A 25,436-nucleotide genomic window follows, 5' to 3' on the forward strand; every position below is an offset into this window, starting at 1 on the left:
TGAAGATGCAAAAATACTTTGAACATTGTTGGCTGAGGGTTCGAGTGTGAGGGACTTGTGGCTGGCTTGAGCAAACTCATGAGCAAAGAATATTGTTCTTGACTTAAAGATACTTGAGACTTATCATTTACCAATTCTTGTGCTAAGGTTGGAGATCCAGTGGCTTGATTTGCTAAAACTCTATTCCTCCCATCAAATTTGTGAGTTGATGGGTATCCATGAAGTTGGAAACACTCTGTTGTGTGACCTGGGATTTGATAGTGATAACAAACTGGTTTGTTTGGGTTAGCCTTAAAGCATCTTTCTAGAGAGTGGCCTGATGTTTTGCAAAAGGAACAATTGTATCGATCCTTATTTTGTGTAGAGATGTTAGATTTTCCACCCTCTTTATAGTTTCCTCAACTAAACAATGCCATGGAGCCCTGACCAGGTCCCTCAGTAGATATTTCCCTCCTTTTCTCTTCTTGTTGTACTATGGAATAAACCTCATTAAGACTAGGAAAGGGTTTGATTAAAAGAATTTGAGCGTTGATTCCCTTATAGGAATCATTCAAGCCCATCAGAAATTTCATAATCCAATACCATTGTTGGTTTTGCACAACTGTTTTTAGGCCTCCACAATTGCAATTAGGAATGGCCTCATAGTTCAAAATTTCACCTAGCAAGGTTTTGAGTTTGGAAAAATAAACACTACAGTGTCTTGGTTATGCATTAACATGGTTACAGCATGTTTGACACAAAAATTTAAGGAGCATTTTGTTGTGAAAAATGTTGTTCTAACTCAATCTAAAGTTGGTGAGCTATTTCTACATACACTGTGCTGCTATTGATATCAACAGTCATGGTATTTTGCATCTAGATAATTACAATATCATTGCAACGTAGCCAATGTTCCATGAGAGGGTCATTTGGATCAATTGGTTCGCACAAACTTCCATCAATGAAGCTGAGCTTTTTTTTTATCCTTAGTACTCTCTTCATTGATCGAGCCCATGACTAGTAGTTATTGGCATCCAAGCTATGGGTAACAAGCATGGAGACAGTACCATCATTGGTGCCAATGTGATATGGACTGCTGGGATGGGCAGGATCTTGGTTTAGGTTGGAGTGTTGGTTTTGGTTTTGGCTTTGTGAACTATTTTCTTCCATAATCAAGCTATGATACCATGTAAGCATTATAAAAACAAAGTATTGAAAACCACCAAGGACTAGAGAACACGATGAAGGGAGATTGAAAGAATTGGTTTATTGTGTATTTCTTGATATTCTGTCTGTACAAAGGTCTACTATTTATAGCATTTACATGTATGTCACTACACTACAAAAAGTTTGCTATGCGCACTACCCACCCAACATTGCTTTTACAGAAATAAAGGAAATAGCTTGGCATATGACAAAAGGACAATGCATGCATACAAACAACAACTGCTTTATTCTTCATAGCTTTCTTTTCACATTTCCCTTCCTAAATTCTTTTCTTTCATTTGTTGGCCTACCATCCAACCTTGATGTAGGTGAGAATGACTATGCTCTTGCCTTTCCAACTCAGCAGCTTCCTCATTCTTCAAAATATAGGGAAGCTCCCCTATAGTGGCTATAGGTCCTGTACGTCTATCAAAGAATCAAAATTAATCTAAAGAAAGTTTTTGCTGGTGAAATATATATATAGTACTTATATTATTTAGATTATTACAAATGTGGGTAATTATGTGGTTTTACCTTTCATTTATATCCAAATTTCATCCTAGTTATAAAAAGTGTTTGATTTTCTGGTTAATTTATCACGAATCAATTAAGTTCACGGTGAAAAGGACGTACATGTTCCACCACTGGCGTAATTGTCAGCCTACAAGTCAAAGGTTGATGGCACTAAATGACTGTGGCCATTCCAATACCTAAATCAGTAAAGAGTGATATATAATAACTCAAGTATATGATTAGAAGTGCTTTGGCATTACCTGGTACATATATATAGGCATAGGGACGTATTGGATCATCACTGTGACTTGATTAATTATAAAAAGTTTTTGATTTGTAGGTTAATTTATCATGAACCAGTTAAAATTAGGGTATTATAAATTTGCATCTTTAATTCGCAGTCAAATAAAAATTTGTAGTTTACATATCCTAATAATAGTTGGATGCAAGTTTTTGCAAACTATATTTGAGAATTCTTCAAAATCCCAAGTAAAATAAAATGGTGGGACATATTTTTGGACCTCCTCAATTTTGTTGCAAAGCTGCTCATACTCATCCTGCATATAAAGACAAAAGACATGAAGACAAACAAGTTTGTCCAAAAATGGCACCCATTTGTCATTGCTATAGCATATATACCTCAACTAATCCAAATATATATATAATAACAAAAAAAATGTTGTACGTTCACTACATATCAATTTTGAAGGAAAAATACTGTAGCCACAAATATCTTAACTCTTGCATTAATTGGATCATTAATTACCTTTACTTATTTCCATTTATGTTGGAACTCCCTCGAGGCCTCGGGCTATTAATGAAGGTTATAATGGGATCATTAATGGAAAAGTATCTAAGAGGAGCTCTGAATTGAATACCAAGTTTGCCCTATCGAATTCCAACATTTCAAAGGAGGCACTCACAATCGAAGAAGAAGAACCCAACTCAAACCTTTCATACATGGCCTCAGGAAAAAAGCTCAGAAAGACCTCGCGAATCAAGACAAAGAATGAAGAGTCAAACATTGAGTCCAAGTCTTGAGTTTCTGGGTTAATCAAGTGTGCAAGGTGATCAAGTTTCTTCAACAGAGGTGAGTTCCGAGCCTGACAACGACCACTTGACAAAGGAACAGTTGGTGGTCAAGGGCACCTCGTGCCTTTATCTAGACTAGTGGTGTCACGGCGGGTGTGTGACCCACCATAGATTTTGACATCCTCACTACAGGCCATCTTCCCTTTAGGGTCCAACGTATTAAGGGCAGACTTCTTCCTCCCACGGAAGGTCTTAAGCCTATTGAACCAAGTGTTTGACAACATATGACTCTTGACCAATCCAGTGACATCAATAAATGATCAATGTTTTCTTGGGTGAGGATCATGTTGGAATCAATAGAATTTGGGTTTTTCCTAATGCATGAATAAAATATATCCAAATGTTCCATCTCTTCCCTGGGGAGAGTAACTTCAAAATCATGGTTATCACGAACATGATACCATGAGGCCTTCACTGGAAACTCATAGTGGTGGGCCTCACCAATGGGAAACTCCCACCCAACTCTAAAGGCAAAGAAAAACGTCATATCCCAAATTTTGACAATGTAATAACGAGACTCTAGAGTCCAAATGCATGAACCTGTAGCCCATCCGTGAATCGAAACTACACTGGTTATGTAACAGCCCACAAGATTATTAAGACCTTAGTAAAATCATGAAATCCTGAGAAGCTTTTACAAATCGACAAATTGTTTAGATTGTAGTCTATCAGTATAGTCAGATGTCGACCTGCTATGGTGACAAAGTTGTATTTTCATTTATTTAAGGTACCTATGAGTATAAGTTGTCGAGAAAAATTGCAACATTAGTCCCAGATGAATATTTTAGGATTATACGGTGCAATAATACGTTTCCCGCTTTTCGAATGAATAGTACTCGAGAGTGCCTTTTGATTTAATCGAGGCAATATAATTTGATGAAATGAATTATACCACTAGACTCATGTTTATTTAGAATTTTATGGTGCAATAATAATTCTTACACTTTTTTGGATGAATAGTGACACCTGGGGTAGCACCATGTGGCATCCAGTTCAAATGATTGTCAAATCACAATGTGAAATGTCCAAATCTACTTAGAATCACTGATACATTTCTAGCCACTTATTGGAATTGCAATAGGACACTTGTCACTTAGAGAGTTAGGTGTGATGGAATGGAAGGCAAATCAAGCCATGTGATCTTGCCACCTATGCAAACACTATTCCGAACACGCGAAACACTTTTTGATCAACTAAAGAGGGCTTATACCCTATTAAAGCCCCAAAACATTGGAATCAAATTGAAACCCTAAACCCATTACAAGGGTCGAAACCCTAAACTTGACTTCAAACCCTCGATTTTGATTAAGTATCTAATCACTTGAATTAATCACTTTCTCATGCCATTGATCATTTCATTTTTAACTAATACACCCTTAACCACTATACTACATCTTGGTAATCACATTGGCCCAAGAAAAATTTGATTCGCACTCACCATTGACCAAAACCCCAAAGGATGCCCAGTGAAACCCCAAATTGAAGCCCATTGGTATGGCCCATTAAAAACCACCACCAAGGGAGGCTTCTTCAAGATGCTTCCCTCCCTCCCCCCCAGGGGCCAAGACAAGGGCTGATATGTCACTCATGAGTAGCCTAAATTGGCACGTTAAAAAGGCTACGAAACCACCACCGATCAATTCAACTTTGTAGCAAAAAACCATAGGCTATGTAGCCCAAGGTTTCACCACAGTTTTGGCTACCAACCTCTCATCAAAGTGGCTTAAATTAGCCCCTAATTCAGCCCCTCCAATACCCCCACAAGTCTTGTACATTTCCTCCCTCATTTGTGCAAAATTTCCTCGCTCTTCTTGAGAAATTGAGTGAGAACTTTAGACCTTTTTCAAGTAGTTTTTACTCTAGTTTTTTGAGCCTTTTGTAGTTTATTTTCATGAAATTATCTTCATGTATTTTGTTCCTCCTTGCGTCTAGGTTACATTGGTATATTTTTGGTAATTTTTCATGAGTTTTGATGGGTGAAGATCTGGTTTGTGCATGTAAAGGTCACACTGGGTGATAGTTTAATGTTCATGTGAAACTTTGATATTTTGATGAAAATTTTTGTGCAATATTGGGTAGATGTTGATATAGTGAAGTGTTAGCACGTTAGGGGATTTATAGCATGTTATAGTTTTTATAAAATAGCTTTGCATGATTTTTGAAAGTTAGAAACTAGAAGGTTCAAAACAATTTCTGCTTTGGTGAAGTTGATATGTTTGGTTGTGGAAGCTTGATCTAATGGCTTTGAAATTCACATATGATTATAGATTTTTGAGAATATTGAATTATAGATTTGATGGAATGATTTTATACATGCAAAAGTTCGTTTAGGACTCAAACTAGAGGCTCCCAGTTTGGTTTTGTGTCTTGATGAACTTTTTGCCATGTGATGCTAGATTTAATGCTAGGATCAAGTTAGAACTTGAATATGAGGTATATGGTTTTATTTTTTGAAATTTTATTTCATGAAAATCATTGATCTAGTAATTTTGATCTAAGACCAAAAGTATGGTGTACTCAATTTTGTTGTTTAAGTGCAAACTGACTTTGTAGCTTACGTTTATGTGATTTTTGTTATTTGATCAAGTATGCTAGCACTCAACCTTGAATGATGAGCATTTTAAGAGTGTGATTATGAACTTTTGAAGTCCTTAAAGTTGATTTGGAAAGCATTAGACCAAGAATATCAAGAGTTGGTCCTAATTAACGTAAAATGGTATTTTGGCACTTTTGTTGATGTAGTGAGTTTGTGATTTTTTGAAGTCTATATTTTTATGTCTTAGATTAACTTTAGAATAAAGGATATTATTTTTCCAGTGTTGCAAAAATCGGTTTAAGCATGGAAGTTTGAAGTTTGGATGAATTGAAGCAAAAATCAAGTTTAGGCATAGTTCACATATTTGTGTTGTATTTTAAATTTTTCTAATTGGATATTTGGAATTAAGATAAAATTTACAGTCCTAATGTAAATTTTGGTAAGATTTGGAGTTAATATACAAAATCCTTAATTTAGGGTAAAATTGTCATTTTACATAAGTATAGGGATAAATTTGTAATTTTGCCATAAATAAGAAATTTTTATATTTTAAAGTGCTTAATGGGATATTATAACCCTTATAAATACCTCATTCAGTTCACACTATTTCATGTTATCTTTTATTTCATGATATTTAATCTCATTGTATGTACTTCTAAGTTTTTTAATCCATTTCATCTTTTTTTTTTTTCATATAGCCCTGAACTCAAGCCACATTACAACCTTTTGTGTTGACCATTCTGATCCTAAGTAAGTTTTTGAAAAGACTGGTGAAAGTCTCATTTGTTAGTGTTCCTATCATAAGATCAATGTTTGCTTATTGCTTGTACATAATTGCCTAATTTTCCATGAGAGTGTGTGTACGCCCATTGGCAACTCCATAGAGAGAGCCCTTACACGAAACACTATTATACCCGTGAGTTATGTAGTTGAACCTTTTTCTTGAGACATTCATGATGTTGCATGTATCAAGGTTAGTGGTAAGGTGGTTATAGCTTGGAAAACACATACACACTCTGTGGATGGCTATAGGTGGATTGCTTATGGTAGGCTTATTGGATTCCTTAGATTGTTTTGATATGTGAATCTAGAAAAGTGTGACTTAGTGGCCTTTGTTTGTGATTTTCTTTTATCTCTTTCGTTGTTTTGACATGAAAATTGTTAGGGACTAGCAATGAGTAAGTTGCGGGTGTGATAAGTGCACGAAAATGCACTCTAAATACCCTATTATTGGATTAAAACACTAAAATGTGAATAGAAATCATAGGAATTAATGTGTATTCTTGAATTGAGTTTCTATTTACGTTGGGATACTCCTAAGCAGTTTTTTTATATTGAATTTTAGAATTTATAAAAGAGCAAGTCAAAGCCCAGTCAAATTCAAATGAGAAGCGTTATGGGGTTTGAGAATAATTTGGATCAAGAAAAAGAAAAGAAAAAAATCACAAAACGAGACTGCAAGAAGTCCAAATCTGAAATTTGCTAGGAGACATTCTGAACATATCAGATTGATGCAATTCTTAATGCATTAGAAATCCATCCTAGAGAGCTATAAATTTGTCTCTAATAAAAATTTCCAAATTCAAAGTCCTGAAGCAAGTACGTGATTGCAAAGATAAGTCCTAAAATTTAGGCAATTATTTTATGCAGAAATTATGAAGATATTAAGGTTTCATTCCTATCCTATATAAGCATATCATTAGCATGAAAGAGGAGGAGAAGAGGCACAAAAGATAGATTTGAAGAGAGGAGAAAATTACTTCAGCCTCCGTTCACTTCAGTTTTCTTTGGAGATTTTTCTTATCCATTATATTTATGGGTAACTAATTCTCAAGTAGGGCTAGAAATGATCTTGCACATTAGATAGTATTTCTAATTTATTTTTAATTCTTGTATCTGATTTTCAATTGTTAAAACGCTTTTGTTTTATCATTTTCAATTCATTGTTGATGATTTCTTCTCCGAATAATCATAAAATTTTTTCTATTTATGGATTCAGTCATACTTTTTCTATTGAATGGATTAGTTATTTGATTATGTTTGGATCAATTATTTATCTATATTGATTTAGTTTTTTGTTGTAATATCGCTCTCTGAGTATATTGTCGTCGTTGGATTTTCTCAATAGGGATAATAATTTATATATTTTAAAAGTGATGAATGATTTTTCAAAAGGTTACATTTGATTTAATTTTGGTTTATAAATCTATACCTTCAGATTGGGAATTTCGAGAATTGTGTTCTCAATTTCAATTGAGTTATCCAATGAATTAAGAATAATTAAAATACCGGATTTGTGAAAGGGATTCTCGAATCTCTACTATTCGTCAAATTTGAGTACTTTTTTTGTTAATCACTTTCACTTTAATTTACAGTTAAAATTAATCTTTGTTCTCCATTACTTATTTAATATTTTTCCTTAGTTTCTTTGTTCATTCTACTATTCTTTTAATTTGTCTCCCTGTCTAATCGATACCCCAAAGTTGTGCTACAACTACCGCGTTATTCTTTGGGCGTAATCAAATTTTGGCACTGTTGCCGAGGAGATGGTAGAAGAATTGTTAGATAGTTTTTTTTTCAGTAGTTGGTAAAGGCAGTAACTTCGTTCCATCTTTTAGCTTGCTGCATCTTTCTTTTCTTTTCTTTTCTTTTTCTTTTTCTAGTTTTGTTTTTTTTTAGTGTTGCATTTTTCTCTACCTTGCATGCACAAGTAGAGAAACACCTTGGGTCGGTTTGCTTGTAGACTTATGTTAGAGTCAGAGTCATAGTCTAATTTTTCTAATCATTTGTTTGCTAATTTTTCTAATTCTGAGGAAATGAATGAACACAGAGATCAAACTATTAGGACCTCCAGGATTGCCTCCACCCTACACGCACAGCCACAATATCATGCATCATGTTTCCAACTAATACTCGCCAACTGGATTTTAAAACAGGGATGATACAGTTACTCCCTACTTTTCATAGCTTGAAAAATGAAAATCCATGTGTACATTAGGGAGTTTGAGGAAGTAATTGCAACTTTTCATAGTAAAAATGTAACTAATGACATTGTGAGATTTAAGTTCTTTCCTTTCTCTTTGAATGATAGAGCTAAGAGTTGGCTATACCCACTGAGACAATGATCTATTGGGTCATGGAATGAGATAACTCGGGTTTTCTTTAATAAGTACTTTCCCTAACATAAGATCAATGATTTAAAAAGAAAAATCTCCACCTTTGCACAAAAGGACAGTGAGACTTTGTATCAGTCTTGGGAGAGATTTAAGGAGTTGTTGAGCATGTGTCCTCACCATGGGTATGAGAATTGGCACGTAGTGAGCTGTTTTTACGAGGGACTTACACCTAGAAAGTGTCAATTTTTCGAGATAATGTGTAATGGTGAGTTCTTACAAAAAGATCATGCTAAGGCAATAGAATACCTCAATGAACTTGCTGAAAAAGCTCACACTTGGACTAGACCTAGTGTTATTGATAGCACAATTAGGTCACGACCTACAGGAAACCTAAATGGTGGTGGAATTTACCATCTCAGAGAAGAGGATAATCTAAAGGCTAAGGTTGAGATGCTCACTAGAGAGTTAGAAGTTTTAAAAACTAAGGACTTAAAGCCAACACATGTGGCTAATCATGCAGAATCTTTTGGAGCATGTTTTGTGTGTGGCAAGGTAGATCACCTTGCCCAAGAGTGTCCCACATTTACTGAGATTAGAGGGATGTATGAGGAACAATGTAATGCCTTAGGTATGTACAAGAAGCCTTTTACACATTTCTCTTATACCTATAATCCGAGATGGCTCAATCACCCCAATTTTAGCTAGAAGTCTAAAAACCAGCAGCCTGAACAATACTCTAGATTATATCCTGCACCATATCATGCACATTCATCTTCTAGGAGTCTCTTAGAAGATAATTTATATGTTTTTATTAAGGCACAGAGTAAAACTAATCAAAAGTTTAAATCTTTGATTATGCAGGTTATTGAAGAAAACAAAGAGATAAAGAGTCTTATATCCAAGATAATGAGCTCCTTGAGTGTGAATGAGCGTGGAAAGTTTCCTTTTCAAGCTCAATCCACACCACAAGGTCAACATATGGTGCAAGGAAATTTGAAAAGGTCAATGCCATTATGACAATAAATGGTAAGTCCTTACATATCCCAACAACTGATAAGCCAGATGATGTTGAAGAGGAACAAAGTAATGATAGTACTGAGTTTCTCAAGGAAGCCAAGCTAATCAAGAGCTCAGTTAAGGTACCATTTCCTCAAGTTTTAAAATCTGGTATGCAAACTTTAGATTCTAATAATGAAATCATGGATAACCTCAGACAGGTAAAGAGTAACATTCCTCTTTTGTATGTTATTAAACAAGTTCTCATTTATGCAAAAGTTCTTGAAGATTTGTGTATAGTTAAGAGAAAACACTATGTTAAGAAGACAACATTTTTGACAGAGCAAGTTAGTGCTCTAATTGAGCAATGGATTCCTCCCAAGTACAAGGATTCTGGTTGCCCAACCATTGTATGCAGCATTGGAAATCATGATTTTGGGCAAGTTTTGCTAGATTTAGAAGCTAGTATTAATTTGATGCCTTATTCCATTTATTTACAGCTTGGTTTGGGTGAAATTAAGCCTACTTCTGCTATGCTTCAGTTGGTTGATCATTCAGTTAAGAAACCAAGAGGGATAGTTGAGGATGTTTTGATCCAAATTGATAAGTTTTATTATCTTGTTGATTTCTTAATTTTGGACACTCAATCGGTTGTTGAGTCTAACTCTAAGGTTCCTCTCATATTAGGTAGACCTTTCCTTGCTACTGCTAATGCACTTATAAATTGTAGGAATGGATGAAACTATCTTTTGGAAACATGACCATGGATGTCAACATTTTTCATATTGAGAAACAGCTAATAGATGACGAGTGCCATGAAACGTACATGATTGATGTACTCATAGATAAGGGAGTTCACATAACTCGTGATTTTGATCCTCTTAAATATTCCCTTGTGAATTCTGAATTTGATACTATTAGTGATTCATCTGAAGTTGTTGATATTTATGTTGTTTTTTATGAAACTCAGAATTATGGCAAACAGACTTAGTAACCGAAATTTGAGAAGTTGTCTAAGAAAGGTGGAAAACAGATTCCTGTAAGTATGAAAGCACCAAGAATTAAATTGAAACCTTTGCCTAAGTCTAAAATCTATAAGATTAAAATGAAAGCATTTCATGGTAAAAATATTATTAGGAAGATGTTTGAGTCTAATGACCGAATATACTTATATGATTTTGGATTTCACAAGCACCAAGGAAAACTTTGGTTTAGGTGGATTGGCCCTTTATAGTGAAAAATATTTTTGAAAACAAGGCGGTAGAAATAAAGGATCCTAAGGATGATCGGATCTTCAAAGTAAATGGTCAACGCCTCAAGTATTAATTGATAAGCAAGTTCTAGAAGTGGAAGACATTCCACTTGTGAGGGATAACGCTTCTGGGGTTGAGTGTTAATCCGGTCTATCAACCTTGACCACACCACCCAGGTGTGTTTTTCTTTATTTGTTTTGTTTTGTTTTTATTTTCTCGTATTTTCTTTCTTTTCCTTTTTATTTGCTGCTGTTTTCTTTATTTTTGTTTGTAGGATAGTTTCATTTCGTCATTTCAGGTTACTATCTTTGATGCTTAGCGAGCTACCCACGTCACTCATAAGGTGTATTCTACCATTTTTAGTTACTCTCCATTCAATTTTGATTCTTAAATATTGAGGACAATGTTTTATTTAAATTGGGGGGTGGTGGTGCAAATTCAGTATTTACAATGCTTGTTGAAATTCTGTGACATATTTTTATGTGTCAATTTTTTGCATCACATGTGTATAATTTTCACATGTGTACTCATTCTCATTCATAGCAATCTTCGTGAATTAACTAAACCCACCATAATCATTTTCTACTGAAGCATTCATAGAACCCCTAATGCACTCATCCAAGCTTTATGGTAATATGGTGGTTTGATACGTGTAGCTAGAGGACTCTTTTGCTTAAGTATTCATGTGAGTTTGGAGAGGATTGAGAGCAATACAAATACAGTAAATTGTGATAAGCGTTCATTAATCTATTGAATTAGACATTTCTTTTGAGAATATCATTACATGGTTTGTGGTAAGATGGTAGATATACTTGAGATATGACTTAGTATTAACGTTTGAGCCTTTCAAACTAACCATTTCCATCATAGACCCCTAGTAACCAACTTTGAGCCAATAAACATGTAGTTTTTTCTTTTCATATGCCCATCTCATCCATACCTCACTACATTGAAGTATAACCTATACACTAATTTTCTTACCCTTTTTACTTCCAAGTGTATAGTAGGTGTGGAATTTTCATTTTTTTCTTTTATTTTATCATTTTCAATTAAAAAAAAGAAAAAAAAGAAAAGAGTACAAGTTGCAAAGTGTTCAATTGAATGAGCTTCGAAAAAAATAAAACGCGAGAGAGAGAGAGAGAGAGAGAGAGAGAGAGAGAGAGAGAGAAATGGAAGAAGAAGGAAAAACATTATTATATGATGATCTGAAAAGTTGAAGAGTACATCAAGTGAGAAGTGTGGTCTATTGAGATATTTAATCTCATTGTATGTACTTGGAAGTTTTTTAATCCCTTTTATTTTATTTTTCATATAGCCCCGAACTCAAGCCACATTACAACCTTTTGTGTTGATCATTCTGATCCTAAGTAAGTTTCTGGAAAGACTGGTGAAAGTCTCATTTGTTAGTGTTCCTATCATAAGATCAATGTTTGCTTGTTGCTTGTACATAATTACCTAATTTCCTACGAGAGTGTGTGTACATCCATTGTCAACTCCATAGAGAGAGCCCTTACACGAAACACTATTATACCCGTGAGTTATGGAGTTGAACATTTTGCTTGAGACGTTCTTGATATTGCATGTGTCAAGGTTAGTAGTAAGATGGTTATGGCTTGGAAAACACATACACACTCTGTGGATGGCTATAGGTGGATTGCTTGTGGTAGGCTTATTGGATTCTTTAGATTGTTTTGATGTGTGAATCTGGAAAGTGTGACTTAGTGGCCTTTGTTTGTAATTTTCTTTGATCTCTTTCGTTATTTTGATATGAAAATTGCTAAGGACTAGCAATGAGTAAGTTAGGGAGTGTGATAAGTGCGTGAAAGTGCACTCTAAATATTCTATTATTGGATTAAAATGCTAAAATATGAATAGAAATCATAGGAATTAATGTGTATTCTTGAATTGAGTTTCTATTTACGTTGGGATACTCCTAAATAGTTTTTTTATATTTAATTTCAAAATTTATAAAAGAGCAAGTCAAAGCCCAGTCAAATTCAAAGGAGGAGCTTCGTGGGGTTTGAGAGCAATTTGGATCAAGAAAAAAAAATCACAAAATGAGAATGCAAGAAGTCCAAATCTGAAATTTGCTAGGAGACAGTATAGACATATTTTAGTATTTTGACCGTAATGTTTTACTCACATATTGGATTGATACAATTCTTGATGCATTAGAAATACATCTTAAAGGGTTATAAATTGCTAATAAAGATTTCCAAATTCGAAGTCCTAAAGCACGTACGTGGCTGCCAAGATAAGTCCTAAAATTTAGACAATTTGTTTATGCAGAAATTATGAAGACATTAGGGTTTTATTCCTACCCTATATAAGCATATCATTAGCATAAAATAGAGGAAGATGAGAGGCACAGGAGGTAGATTTGAAAAGAAGAGAAAACCACTTCCATGGCCACCGTTAACTTCAGTTTTTTCTGGAGATTTTTGTTATCCATTATATTTATGGGTAACTAAATTTTCAAGTAGGGTTAGGGATGATCTTGCAAATTAGATAGTATTTCTAATTTATTTTTAATTCATGTATTTGATTTTCAATTGCTAAAACTCTTTTGTTTTCTCATTCTCAATTCATTGTTGATGATTTCTTCTCCAATTGATGATTTCTTTTGTTTATGGATTTAGTCATACTTTTTCTATTGAAAGGATTAGTTCTTTGATTATGTTTGGATCAATTATTTATCTATATTGATTTAGTTTTTTGCTATAATATCGCTCCTTGAATATATTGTCGTCGTTGGATTTTCTCAATAGGGATAGTAATTTACGTATTTTAAAAGTGATAGATGATTTGTCAAAGAGTTACATTTGATTTAATTTTGGTTTATAAATCTATACATTCTGATTGAGAATTTCGGGAATTGAGTTCTCAATTGAGTTATTCAATGAATTAAGAATAATTAAAATACCGGATTTGTGCAAGGGATTCTCGACGCTCTACTGTTCGTCAAATTTGAATACTCTTTTCCGTTAATCACTTTGCTTCACTTTAATTTGCAGTTAAAATTAATCTTTGTTCTCCATTACTTATTTAATATTTTTCTTTAGTTTCTTTATTCCTTCTACTATTCTTTTAATTTGTCTCCCTATGGAATCGACACCCCAAAACTGTGCTACAACTACATTATTATTTGGGCGTAATCAAATGGACAAATTACACATGCTACAAATGAAGGACACATGTCTAGAAGAAATGTATCAGACTTGAAATGGATGACGTGGAGAGAAGAGATAAAAAGAAAAAAAGAAATTCTCGTTGGCACAAGGATTTAAATATGTACATTAGAAGGCGAAAGAGATTTAGGCTATTAAAGACCACAGTCACGTAATACTCACATGGTAGAATGTGATTAAAGGATTAAGCTACAACAAATGCACCGTATGAGCTTTGGGATAAAGCCAACGACTCGTATTTCCCTAATATCGGGATCAGGCCCTAAAGATAAATCCTAGAAGAGCATAACTAATATGGAAACCGAACTAACCTTATCCTAATGAGATACAAATATCTAAAGATAAGCCCAAGAAAGATATTCATGCCGAATCAACACCATTAATAATCGAATATTGTTCCAGATGGTAATGTTCTGAACTAGCAGCTGAAGACCGTGTCTACAGGCACGACTTTCTATATTAGGTCACCTCACCCTTATAAATAACCCATTGGGCAGGTACCATTGATTTATATATTCATTAGTACTAGCAAGAGTACAACTCTTCACGAACTTAAGCACTGGGAGCATCCCCCAATAAGTTCCCCAAGCTCTCTTTTCAAGTTGCAAGTCATTAGGGCATGTCACATACATAGTTAGATTTACATTGGCACCACTAACCATGAAGGTCTAGCGTCTTCCAACCAAGAACAACCATACTCTATTACATGCAAAATATGTTGCAAGTGGGGGCGGCATCGGGCCCTTAAATTTTGTGGACAACTTGATAAGGCTTATTAGGACATGGATGTGCCTCAAGCTATTGCTACCTTCACTACTTCCAATTGGTGATGATTGTGAGTGGCTGGTAGACATGGTGGCCTTTGCTCACATGACCTCTCATGCTAGCTATTATTTTACATAACTTAGAGCCTTATATTGAGGAGGTCCATGTAATGATAGGTAATAGAATTTTATTGCTAGTATCTATTGTTGGAAAAACTAAAATTAGTCAACCACCAAATTCGTACCATTGCCACATCTCTAGAATCTCATTTTTCCTTATATTTTCAAACTGTAGATAATAAGAGGTCTAGGCATCCTTAGGCAACTGCGGTCCAAATCCCTTAAACCTTGCGAGTCGGTAAAAGATATTGGCAAGTTTAGTTGTAATCCTTTTACCTCCCCTTCTCCTAAACATTATGGTTTATTGGATAAAAAAAATTGTGATATTTAAGGCCATGCCCTAGTTGATTTTATTGACAAATATTCAAATTGACAAACAATTGTGATAATTTTAGTTGCTACATAGGGTTATTCCATTAAAACATAAATATGATTTTTGGTCTCCTTTCATGCTTTTGTTAAATGTATTGATATCACTTTCTACAAAATAAAATTTCTCAATCTAATGGTACTAGAGATTTTACTAGTTAGCAATGCACTCATTATCTTTTTGGAGGAACTAGTTGGTATTCACCATCACATCTCTTGCCCATAAACATAGAGTAAAATGGGGTTGCCGAACAACGCCATTAGTAGCTTACTGTTAAAAATATAATACAAATAATAAAATCTACATCTTTCCATTAGTTTAAGCTTTTGAGATAAGTGGTGATTACACACGGTATCAGAGCAGAGGTCCTGATTTCGAATCTTTCCCTTACACTCTATCCCATTTAATTAAATATTCCACCTGTTGGGCCCACTCATTGAAGAAAAGATTAGTCCACACGTGAGGGAGAGTGTTAAAAATATAATACAAATAATAAAATCTACATATTTTCATCAATTTAAGCTTTTGAGCTAAGTGGTGATTACACATGTACATATATACATTAAAAGTTTTGGGTTAAAGCCTTCTTTATTGGTTGAAGTGATTTTTTCATTAATAGCAACATCCATATATATTTCCTCTCCAACGAGTCCCCATATTTTAAATTAAGTGTTCATCACTTCATGTTTTTTGCTACAAGTGTTTTTCCAACTTAGGCTTCAGGTTGAACTACAAACAACTAAGAATATTTCATATTATTTCAATAGTTTTGGACTACAAGCATATACTAGATACATTGTCTGACTTATCTTATATGGAAATCAATTCCAACACATATTGCAAGGTGTCATAAGTGATCTAACCCAAAGGAAATTAATGAGAAAACAATATTAGAACTAGACAACCAAAGTTTCAACTCATTGCAGTCCTTCTACACCAATAAAGAAAAAGAAATGCCAAAGTGGCTGACTTGTATATGGTGGCTTTGGGAATTCCATGTCTTCCTTTTCTGAACAACCCTTTAAAAAATGGCCAGAAGCATAGTACCAACCACACACTACAGAAAGTCTCCCCTGGCCCTGATCCATGCATATCATGATCAGTTGATGGATGTTGCAACTTTAACAAGCTCACTACCAATGTAGTCAAGTGAACAAGCAAAATGGTTGTCCCTGGCACAAAAATGGGTGACTCATTGAAGGTAAACCTACCAGCATCATCATCATCACCACCATCACTGGACTGTTCTTTCTGTGTAACTTTAAAGACTGTCTCAGATAATCCAAAGAGCTTGAGCATGGCACTAAAAGATCCGAATAACCATGCAGTCATTGTGGTTACTCTTGCCATTCTCTGGTTATTCCACCATGCTTGAACAGACTGGCCAGTTGTCAAGTACTCGGATAATGTGTATATGTTGTATGTGATAAAGAGAGCAACCGGTACATATAGGGTTGGTTCTTGGACCTATATGTGTGTGTGTGTGTGTAAAAGCATTAATTATGTGCGTACACTTAAAAGAAACATATATATCTCTAGGAACTAAAGTTTGAATATCTTATTGTACTCATGAGCTTCACCATGCAAATCCTAATTACTATCTTTTCAAAAAGGACAAAAACTAAGTTATGAGATCAATAAAAGTCATATAGGTTAAAAATAATGTCATGCAAGGTTTATCTTGTGGCTGAATATTGTATGGTGTTGGGTTGCATAATGTCTTTTTAAACATTTGAATGTGCATGTAAGAGTTAAAATTGGAGGATTCTAGCATGTAAATCATACCTTGGGCAAGAAATGGGAGTCGACAATAATACAATAGGCTGGAAGGGCTGCATAACATAGCTCGAAGACAGAGCGTAGGACCCATGTGAGGAGCCATACATAGGCCAAGCACTGCCTCCATTGTAGCTTTGCAAAGAGAGAGGCAAATATGGGACAACCTCTACTTAATAGAATTTCAAGTAAACCGATAGCCCACCTCTTTTGTTGGGTCATTGTAGCAGGGCCACCTGAGGGAACACAACCTAGAAAGGCAGGTGGGTTTGGCGTACAGTTGACAGACCTCCAACCCCTTTTATGAATACTTAGTCCAGTTTGTGTATCCTCTGCTATTGATCCATAGATCCAGCCAAACTAAAATGGACAATCACAAAGACGAACAAAGTGGACAAAAGCTAGGATTGAGATACATACCTTCCACATGATTAGTGAGCATAAAAGAGTATAAGGCCTAGTTTGGTTTTACAAACTATCTCATTCCATCTCAAAGTCCAAACACCATTCAAATACAAATATTTTTCAGTTTCAAGTTTTCAACTTTTTTATTGAATTATTACATAATCATTACAACTTTCTCAAAATACCAAAGAAGACACAAAAATTATTCAACTTTTTCAAATCCTAAAATAAAAGTAATATTAAAAAATTATATTCTAATCCTCTTGTAACTTTATAATTTTTTTTATTCAACTTTTTCTCTTCTTTTCTAAAATCCCATAAAAATCTCAACTCAAACTATTTAACTACATTCACAAATTATGTCACTACTATTAAAAAATTTCTCATCTTATCTCATCTCATTTGTGTAACCAAGTGTTTTTAGTTTTCTAACCATAATGGATCTCATAGGAAGTGGTGAATTTATATATCCATTCCTAAGTAGCAGAATTATTATAGGATTAGTAGTATTATGACATATATACAAGGAGGATAAAGTTCTCTTTTTCTATCAAGTCATTTTAGGGCCGGTAGTCCTCATTAATTTTATAGTTAGTGATCTCTTGTTGCCAATGTACATACATTACTTTAGCACATACACATACAATAATCTAACAAGACTGGAATTACTATTAAATTGCTAGCTTCAAGTTTTCAAGCTTAAAGTGGATCCACCAAAATCAAGTTAAAATGAGCTTTTAATTTGGAACCTTTTTATGTTTTGCTAATCACTGACCTTTGTACCCCAACTAGTGCCGTATTCATACCCACAACCGGCTACTTTGTATGCTGCCTCAATACGACTATGAAGACTGTGATTTGGTGGAGTACCTATCTTCCCTTCCAAAGCATCAATAGCTGATTTGGTCAACTCCTTTGAATTCCCAATCTTTGAAAATATATCCTCAACCAATTTTCCTACGAAAATGAGAAATTAAAAACAATTTTCATACAAAAAGGAATTAATTAAAAACCTCAATATTAGATTATAAGGACTCATTTCAATTACCATTAATTGAAGCCACATTATCTGGGGATAAGCCATAGATAATTTTCCTTCTGTGGAAACAGCCTGTTCCAGAATAAAATGGTCCTTGAAGTCCTGCTATTCCACCTACTATAAACTAGGTATATACATACGTATATAATTAAGCAAATGACAATCATATCTCTAGAAATAATAAAAAGGAAAAAATGGAAAAAGATTAAAATTAGAAGGAATAATTAATAAGTTAAAACTTATATTTTGACTTACTTCGAATAGAACCACCATCTGATTGCCATAAGGATCATCCTTCAATCCATCGTAGAATACTTGAGGGAACTGAGCAAATGCAATTTCTGATTCACTCTTGGAACCCAATAACACGCACATTGCATGAAGAATAGCTTTTGGATTGTTCACAAACATATCGCAGTCTACGTTAAGCATGTAGGGAGCATTCGTCATCAATGCAGACACTCTCGTCTATATATATATTTGATAGAAACATTTGAAGAAATTATGTCATGTTCCATATATATATAATATGAATTAATGTGAACTCCTCCTAATTTTAATAAATAAATAAACATGAAAATGGTCATGATCATACTAGAGCATTCATGGCACCCGCTTTGTAATGATGTGGATGATTATGCCGCTTCTCCCTAGATATATAGACCAAATGGGGCAACCCATCTGGGAGACCTTCTATGTTCTCAAAAATAACCTGCAATCAAGATTATATGTTAATTAAGTCTTTCTATAAATAGGTAACATCCAAGTCAAATTTGATAACATTCAATATTCAATTGACAAGAATTCTGAAATGGAAATAGCAGATATGGAAGCCGAAGTTTACACCTTATAATTCTTATCTATTTGATTCTCATCTAAAGTCATACGGCTGATTTATTGTGCTAATTTTACTCCTTGTAATTTACTACGTGTTACCTTGTATAGCTCAACACACTGATTGCTCAAATCAATCTTGTATACAATTTTCTATATAAATACAATATGACTCCCATAGTTTGAGGTGCGGTGAGATTTTTTAGTCCATCGTTTTATTAGTTTTTTCTTGGTATCAGAGAAATCATACTGTGAGGAGGGCCTTCTTTTCTTTTCTTTCCTCAAACATGTCCTCGGCTTAGTTGGATGTTGGCAACTTTGTCACATTAAGACTAAAGTCTGAAAATTATCCTCTTTGGCGTGAGCAAGTTCTTGCTCTAGCAGAAAGCCAAGAACTTGTGGCCTATCTTACGGGTGAAACTCCTATCCCTGAGCCTATACTTCCAATTTCAGAGGGTTTAACTTCTCAAGTTGTTCCTAACCCAGATTTTGTGAAATGGAAAACAACAGATTGTCTACTTCGAGGTTGGATCATTGGCGCCTTATCTGAAGAGGCTCTTGGGATTGCCATTGGGCTGGATACCTCAGCACAGGTATGGAATGCTCTCAAGGAAGCCTATGCTCAAGCTTCTCAGGAGCGTCAATTCCAACTCACATAGCAACTTACCTACATGAAAAAAGGTCTTGACATGTCCTTGAATGACTATCTACGTAAGTTCAAAGGTGTGTGTGATAGTTTGTCTACTATTGGCTTTCATGTTGCTGACAAAACCAAAGTTTTTCTCTATTAAATGGCTTGGGAGCACGATATGAGCCTTTTACTACATCTATGCTTAAACCTCCCATGCCAAGTTATGTAGAAGTTGTTTCTTTGTTACAAAGCCATGAGACAAGAGTTAGCCTGCACTCTCTTGAATCAGCAGCTTACAATGCCTTCTATGGTAAAAAAAATAATCCAAAGTTCGACAATAAGGTGGTTTCCCATCAAAAAGTAAAGGTTTCTCTCCTACTAATCAAGCTACTGTGAAGCCAAGTAATAATGGTTTTGCCACTTTGCCAACCAATAATATTCGTGAGTCTACCCGTGAGCTTCTATGTCAAATCTGTGAAAAACAAGTCCATACTGCAATTCGATGTTGGCATAGGTTTAATCATTCTATTCAACCTGACAATTTGCCTAAGGCATTTGCAGCTCTCAACCTTGACTCAGAGGCCAATAATGATGAGTGGATTTTCGATACAGGAGCTTCTGCCCACATGACCTCTAATGCAGGTATTTTGCACAATATAAAACCTTATGTTGGTTCTGATCATGTCTTAATTGGAAATGGTGATTTTTTATGTATTACACACATTGGTGATGCAGATATTGGGTCTAGCTCTTCAAAAGTGATTTTACATAATGTTCTTTTGGTCCCTAAGTTAGAAAAAAATTTATTATCTATTGGACAATTAACTACTAATTGTCCAGTTAATTGTGAGTTTTCTTACGAGAATTTTGTGATAAAGGACTGAGTGACACAGAAGGTTCTAATGAAGGGAGTCAAGCAGTGTAACCTCTATACCATTCGGGCTTCACCAGCTACATTCTTCTCAACAAGATTTCGAGAATCACAAGTGAACTATGGCATCAAAGGCTAGGGCATCCTCAAGTAGCTATTGTGGCCAACCTTCAAAGTACTGGTCTTATTAAAGTATTGTCCAATAAATTCAAGAAAAAAGTTTGTAAAAGTTGTCAGTTAGGGAAGATGTCTAAACTTCCCTTTTCTGTTTCAATGTCCACTACTCTTGAATCTTTTGATAAGCTTCACATTGACTTATGGGGACCTGCTCCTGTTACTTCAATAAATTAGTTTCATTATTATGCTGCTATTGTGGATGACTTTACCAAGTTTATTTGGATTATTCCCTTAAATCAAAAGTCAGAATTTTTCCCTCAATTTTTGCTATTTGAAAAATATGTGTCTCGACAGTTTGAGAAAAAAATTAAAGTAATGCAAATAGATGGAGGGGGAGAATTTCTGAGTCATGCTTTCATTAGTCATTTGCAAAAATCTGGCATCTTACATCAAGTATCATGTCCATATACACCTGAGCAGAATGGGTTTGTTGAGAAAAGACATCGGAATATTAGGGAGTTGGGCCTTACAATGATGATTCATGCAAATATTCCTAAGTATTTTTGGGCAGAAGCATTCACTATAGCTGTGTTTTTAATTAACAGACTTCCTACTGTTACACTAGGATGGGAGTCACCTTATTATATGCTTTACCACGGAAAACCAGATTATGGATCATTTCGTGTGTTTGGTTCAAGGTGTTACCCATACATTTGCGATAAAAAAACAAACATATTCGATCCTAAGTCACTTTCTTGTGTATTTTTGGGGTATAGTGATCGACATAAAGGCTATAGGTGTTACTATCCACCTACACGATGAACTTTCATTTCACGTCATGTAGCATTTGATGAGGGAGTTCTTCATTTTAAATCCTCTACCTCAAATCACAAGTCTCAATCAGAACTTATGGTCACTACATTTATAGAATGGGATTCTCCTACCCCTTCTCCGAGTCTATATTCCTCTACCTCAACAAATCAATCACTTGAGAACCCAACTCCCAATGCACATTTGAATAAGCCATTAACTCTATCTGATTTAGTTTGTTGTGCAGGACATCAACCTTCTTCAGTTCCAGATTTGCTGCCTGACACTCCATCTAATCTTGCTGACTTAGAAAATTCAGTTGCTTCTAAGGCACCTGATCTGCTCATGCTAATTGATGAAGAGTCTTCAACTTCTATATAGCCTGCTCCATCTCATATCATGCAAACTCGAGCAAAATCAGGAATCCATAAGCCTAATCCTAAGTATGCTCTCATCCATGATTATGGTGCTATTCCAAAGCAACCGAGGACAGTTCAATCAATTGTTAAACGTCCAGGGTGGAGGAAAGCTATGGAAGAGGAACTAGAGGCATTGCAGCAGAATAAGACCTGGTCCCTTGTTCCCAGACGCTCGACCATGAATGTGGTTGGGTCACGATGGGTGTTCACACCAAAACTCAATCCTGATGGGTCTTTGCAGCGCCTAAAAGTAAGGTTGGTGGCTAAAGGCTTCCATCAAATGGATGGGCTAGATTTCACAAAAATTTACTCCCCAGTTGTTAAGCCAGCCACTATTCGAATAATCCTCTCACTAGTAGTGGTTCGAAATTGGAGTATTAGATAGCTAGATGTGAAAAATGCATTCCTCCATGCCCTCTTGTCAGAAAAGATTTTCATGGAGCAACCTCCTGGCTTTGTAAACACTAATACTCCTGATCATGTGTGTTTACTTCATAAGGTAATCTACGAATTAAAACAAGCCCCAAGAGCTTGCTTTGATAGATTTAGCTCCTTCTTACTTGAAACTAGTTTCTTTTGCAGTACAGCTGATCCAAGTCTTTTCATTAATCATTCTGATCATAGCACCTTAGTCCTACTTCTCTATGTGGATGATATCATCCTTATAGGTTCATCAGATCAATTGATTGATTAGTTTATTACTGTGTTACACACTGAATTTGCAATGAAGGATCTCAGTACGCTTCACTATTTTCTGGGCATTGAAGTCTCTCTGTCTCAAATGGTCTTGTTCTACATCAGTCCAAATATGCCATTGATCTATTGGAACGTGCCTTGATGACAGACTGCAAACCCATTCATACTCCAATGACTCAAAAGTTTAAAGTAGTCACAGCTTCTACTGCACCTTGTGATCCTCATCATTATTGTTCCTTAGTTAGTGCATTACAATATTTAACTTTAACATGACCTGACATTTCTTTTTGTGTTAATTATGTTTCTCAATTCATGCATACTCCAACACACGACCATTTTACAATGGTGAGGAGAATTCTGAGATATATTAAAGGAGTTGTCCACCTTGGCCTGCATATCCAAAAGTCAAGTACCTTAGATTTGTATGCCTTCTCGGATGTTGATTGGGTTGGGTGTACTCAAACCAGGCGTTCCACCACTAGTTTTTGCACTTATCTTGGCAGTAACCTTATTTGTTGGAGTGCTAAGAAACAACCTACGGTTTCCCGCTCAAGTTTAGAGGCTGAGTACAAAGCCATGGCACAAACTGCAATAGAAATTACTTGGCTTACATTTATACTTCGTGACCTTCAAGTTCCATTATTAACACCACCAGTTTTATTTTGTGATAATTTAAGTTCCTTATTCATGACTGTAAATCTTGTGTTTCATACTAGAAACAAACACACTGAGCTAGATTATCACTATATCCGGAGAGAGTATCACTTGGCTTATTGGTTACTCGACATGTGTCAACTTTTTCTCATATTGCAGATACCTTCACAAAGCCACAAACCAAATTTGATTTGGAAAAGCTCAAGCACAAACTCTACCTTGTTACCACGCATAGTTTGAGGGGGGATGATAACATTCAACATTCAATTGACAAGAATTCTGAAATGGAAACAGTAGATATGGAAGCCGAAGTTTACTCCTTATAATTCTTATCTATTTGATTCTCATCTAAAGTCATACGGCTGATTTATTGTGCTAATTTTACTCCTTGTAATTTACTACTTGTTACCTTGTATAGCTCAACACACTGATTGCTCAAATCAATCTTGTATACAGTTTTCTATATAAATACAATATGACTCCCACAGTTTGAGGTGTGGTGAGATTTCTTAGTCCATCGTTTTATTAGTTTCTTCTAAATGGAAAGTGAGATAATTACCTTGATAATAGTTGGATGGTTTTTGCGTTCTACACTAGAGAATTCTGCAAAATCTCCGGTAAAATCACAAGGTGGCCCAGATTTTTGGACCGCAACCTCAATTTTGTGGCAAAGCCGCTCATAGTCGTCCTGCATGAGATAAAGACAAAAAGCAGGTAGGCTCTTTGAGTGATACCAAATTAGTAAGTACTCGGAAATATTCCAACTCTGGCAGGTATGAATATGAATTATCATTACCTTCATCTTTTTCCTTTCATGTTGAAACTCCTTTGTGCTATCACTGAGCGTTATAACGGGATCATTGGAAAAGTATCTAAAAGGAGCTCTAACTTGAATATCATACTTCTTACAAAATGGTACCCAAAGTTGGGCAAAGTTTGAAGCTTCGACAAGGGAATAGTAGGTAAGAGGTGAACAGCCATCATCTGAGACATAGCAAGCAAGCTTGTGGGCTGGGTAATCTACTGCCAACATAGAGAGCACTGTGTTTACAGTGATGATAGGAGGTTCTAGCACAGGGTCCGCAGTTGTCACAAACATGTCCACAGACGGAAGCTCAAGTACACTGTCAAGAATAATTTCGTTTCAAAGTTATCATCATGTTCAAAATCAATCAATCATGAAGCTAGCGAGCACACTTAATGCAGAATTCAATCAATGATTCATAATGAAGAACAATCATTAAAATAATCTGTTAGGAAGTTAATTGTATATACCAATTATTCAGTACTTTTCGATATGTCATTATGTAATTAATTAATTGATATACCAATAATCTTGAACCCATAGTTGTTCTATATCATAATGACATTATTCAACTAGAAAATCACAGCAGAATGGTAAGAAGCTCGCGCAAAGGAGAGTCAGCTTCTATCTGTTACCCTTTCAAGAGGTGGTCCGGGTACGTTTTGAATCTTACAGGATTCCATTTGATGTTGAGGACTAGAACCCAAGTGAGAGTGAACCATGACTCGCAAAGGAAGGCAAGGAGCCAAGTGGCTCCATGTATTTTGAGGTTGAGAAGACGATAAGTAAGCAGAGAAAAGAGAAGGAAAAGGATTATGATATCAAAGGTTCTTTGCACTGTGTTTTTACGTGGGATTTTTTCGTAGAAAATGTGAGATATTGGGTTTGCCATGGCTCCAGTAGATGGCAACTGGCAGTTTTAGTGATAAAATGCCTGTTGCATTTATGGTGTTAGAACCTCCATTGCATGATAATTTATATAACTGGAACACCTAGGTGACATTGTACTTGCAACATTGCTGGCCATTTGTTACGAATGTGGCTGAGAGATGTTGCAGTAAAGTCACTAGCCCCCACACTGGCGTGGTTTGATCATTTAGATATATAATATTTAATAAATATTATGAGACGTAGATAATGTAATTATCTCATTTATTTAAAATCTTTAAATCCGAACAAATATTTTAAAACAATCTAGATCGATATGTTGGTCACCAAACTACAATCTTAAAGTGTCGACAGCTTT

The 25,436-nt window shown here is 35.2% G+C and overlaps 1 protein-coding gene and 1 non-coding gene across 2 annotated transcripts; both read right to left on the minus strand.

Annotated features, from left to right (window-relative positions):
- Positions 1-8,519: 8,519 nt before the first annotated feature.
- On the minus strand, positions 8,520-8,627 carry LOC122308598. The gene has a single exon (XR_006242118.1). It is a non-coding gene; the product is annotated as a small nucleolar RNA R71 (small nucleolar RNA).
- Positions 8,628-15,857: 7,230 nt separating this feature from the next.
- LOC122307929 (cellulose synthase-like protein H1) lies at positions 15,858-25,151 on the minus strand. The gene is made up of 9 exons (XM_043121062.1): positions 24,826-25,151; positions 24,182-24,509; positions 23,945-24,073; positions 18,949-19,065; positions 18,609-18,821; positions 18,363-18,477; positions 18,090-18,271; positions 16,919-17,269; positions 15,858-16,600 (listed from the first exon to the last, which is right to left on the minus strand). The coding sequence occupies exons 1-9, from the start codon at positions 25,080-25,082 to the stop codon at positions 16,046-16,048; spliced, it is 2,247 nt and encodes a 748-aa protein (XP_042976996.1). The 5' UTR covers positions 25,083-25,151; the 3' UTR covers positions 15,858-16,045.
- Positions 25,152-25,436: the final 285 nt, after the last annotated feature.

This window comes from Carya illinoinensis, chromosome 4, assembly GCF_018687715.1.
Source record: "Carya illinoinensis cultivar Pawnee chromosome 4, C.illinoinensisPawnee_v1, whole genome shotgun sequence".
In the NCBI taxonomy this organism is placed as follows: domain Eukaryota; kingdom Viridiplantae; phylum Streptophyta; class Magnoliopsida; order Fagales; family Juglandaceae; genus Carya; species Carya illinoinensis.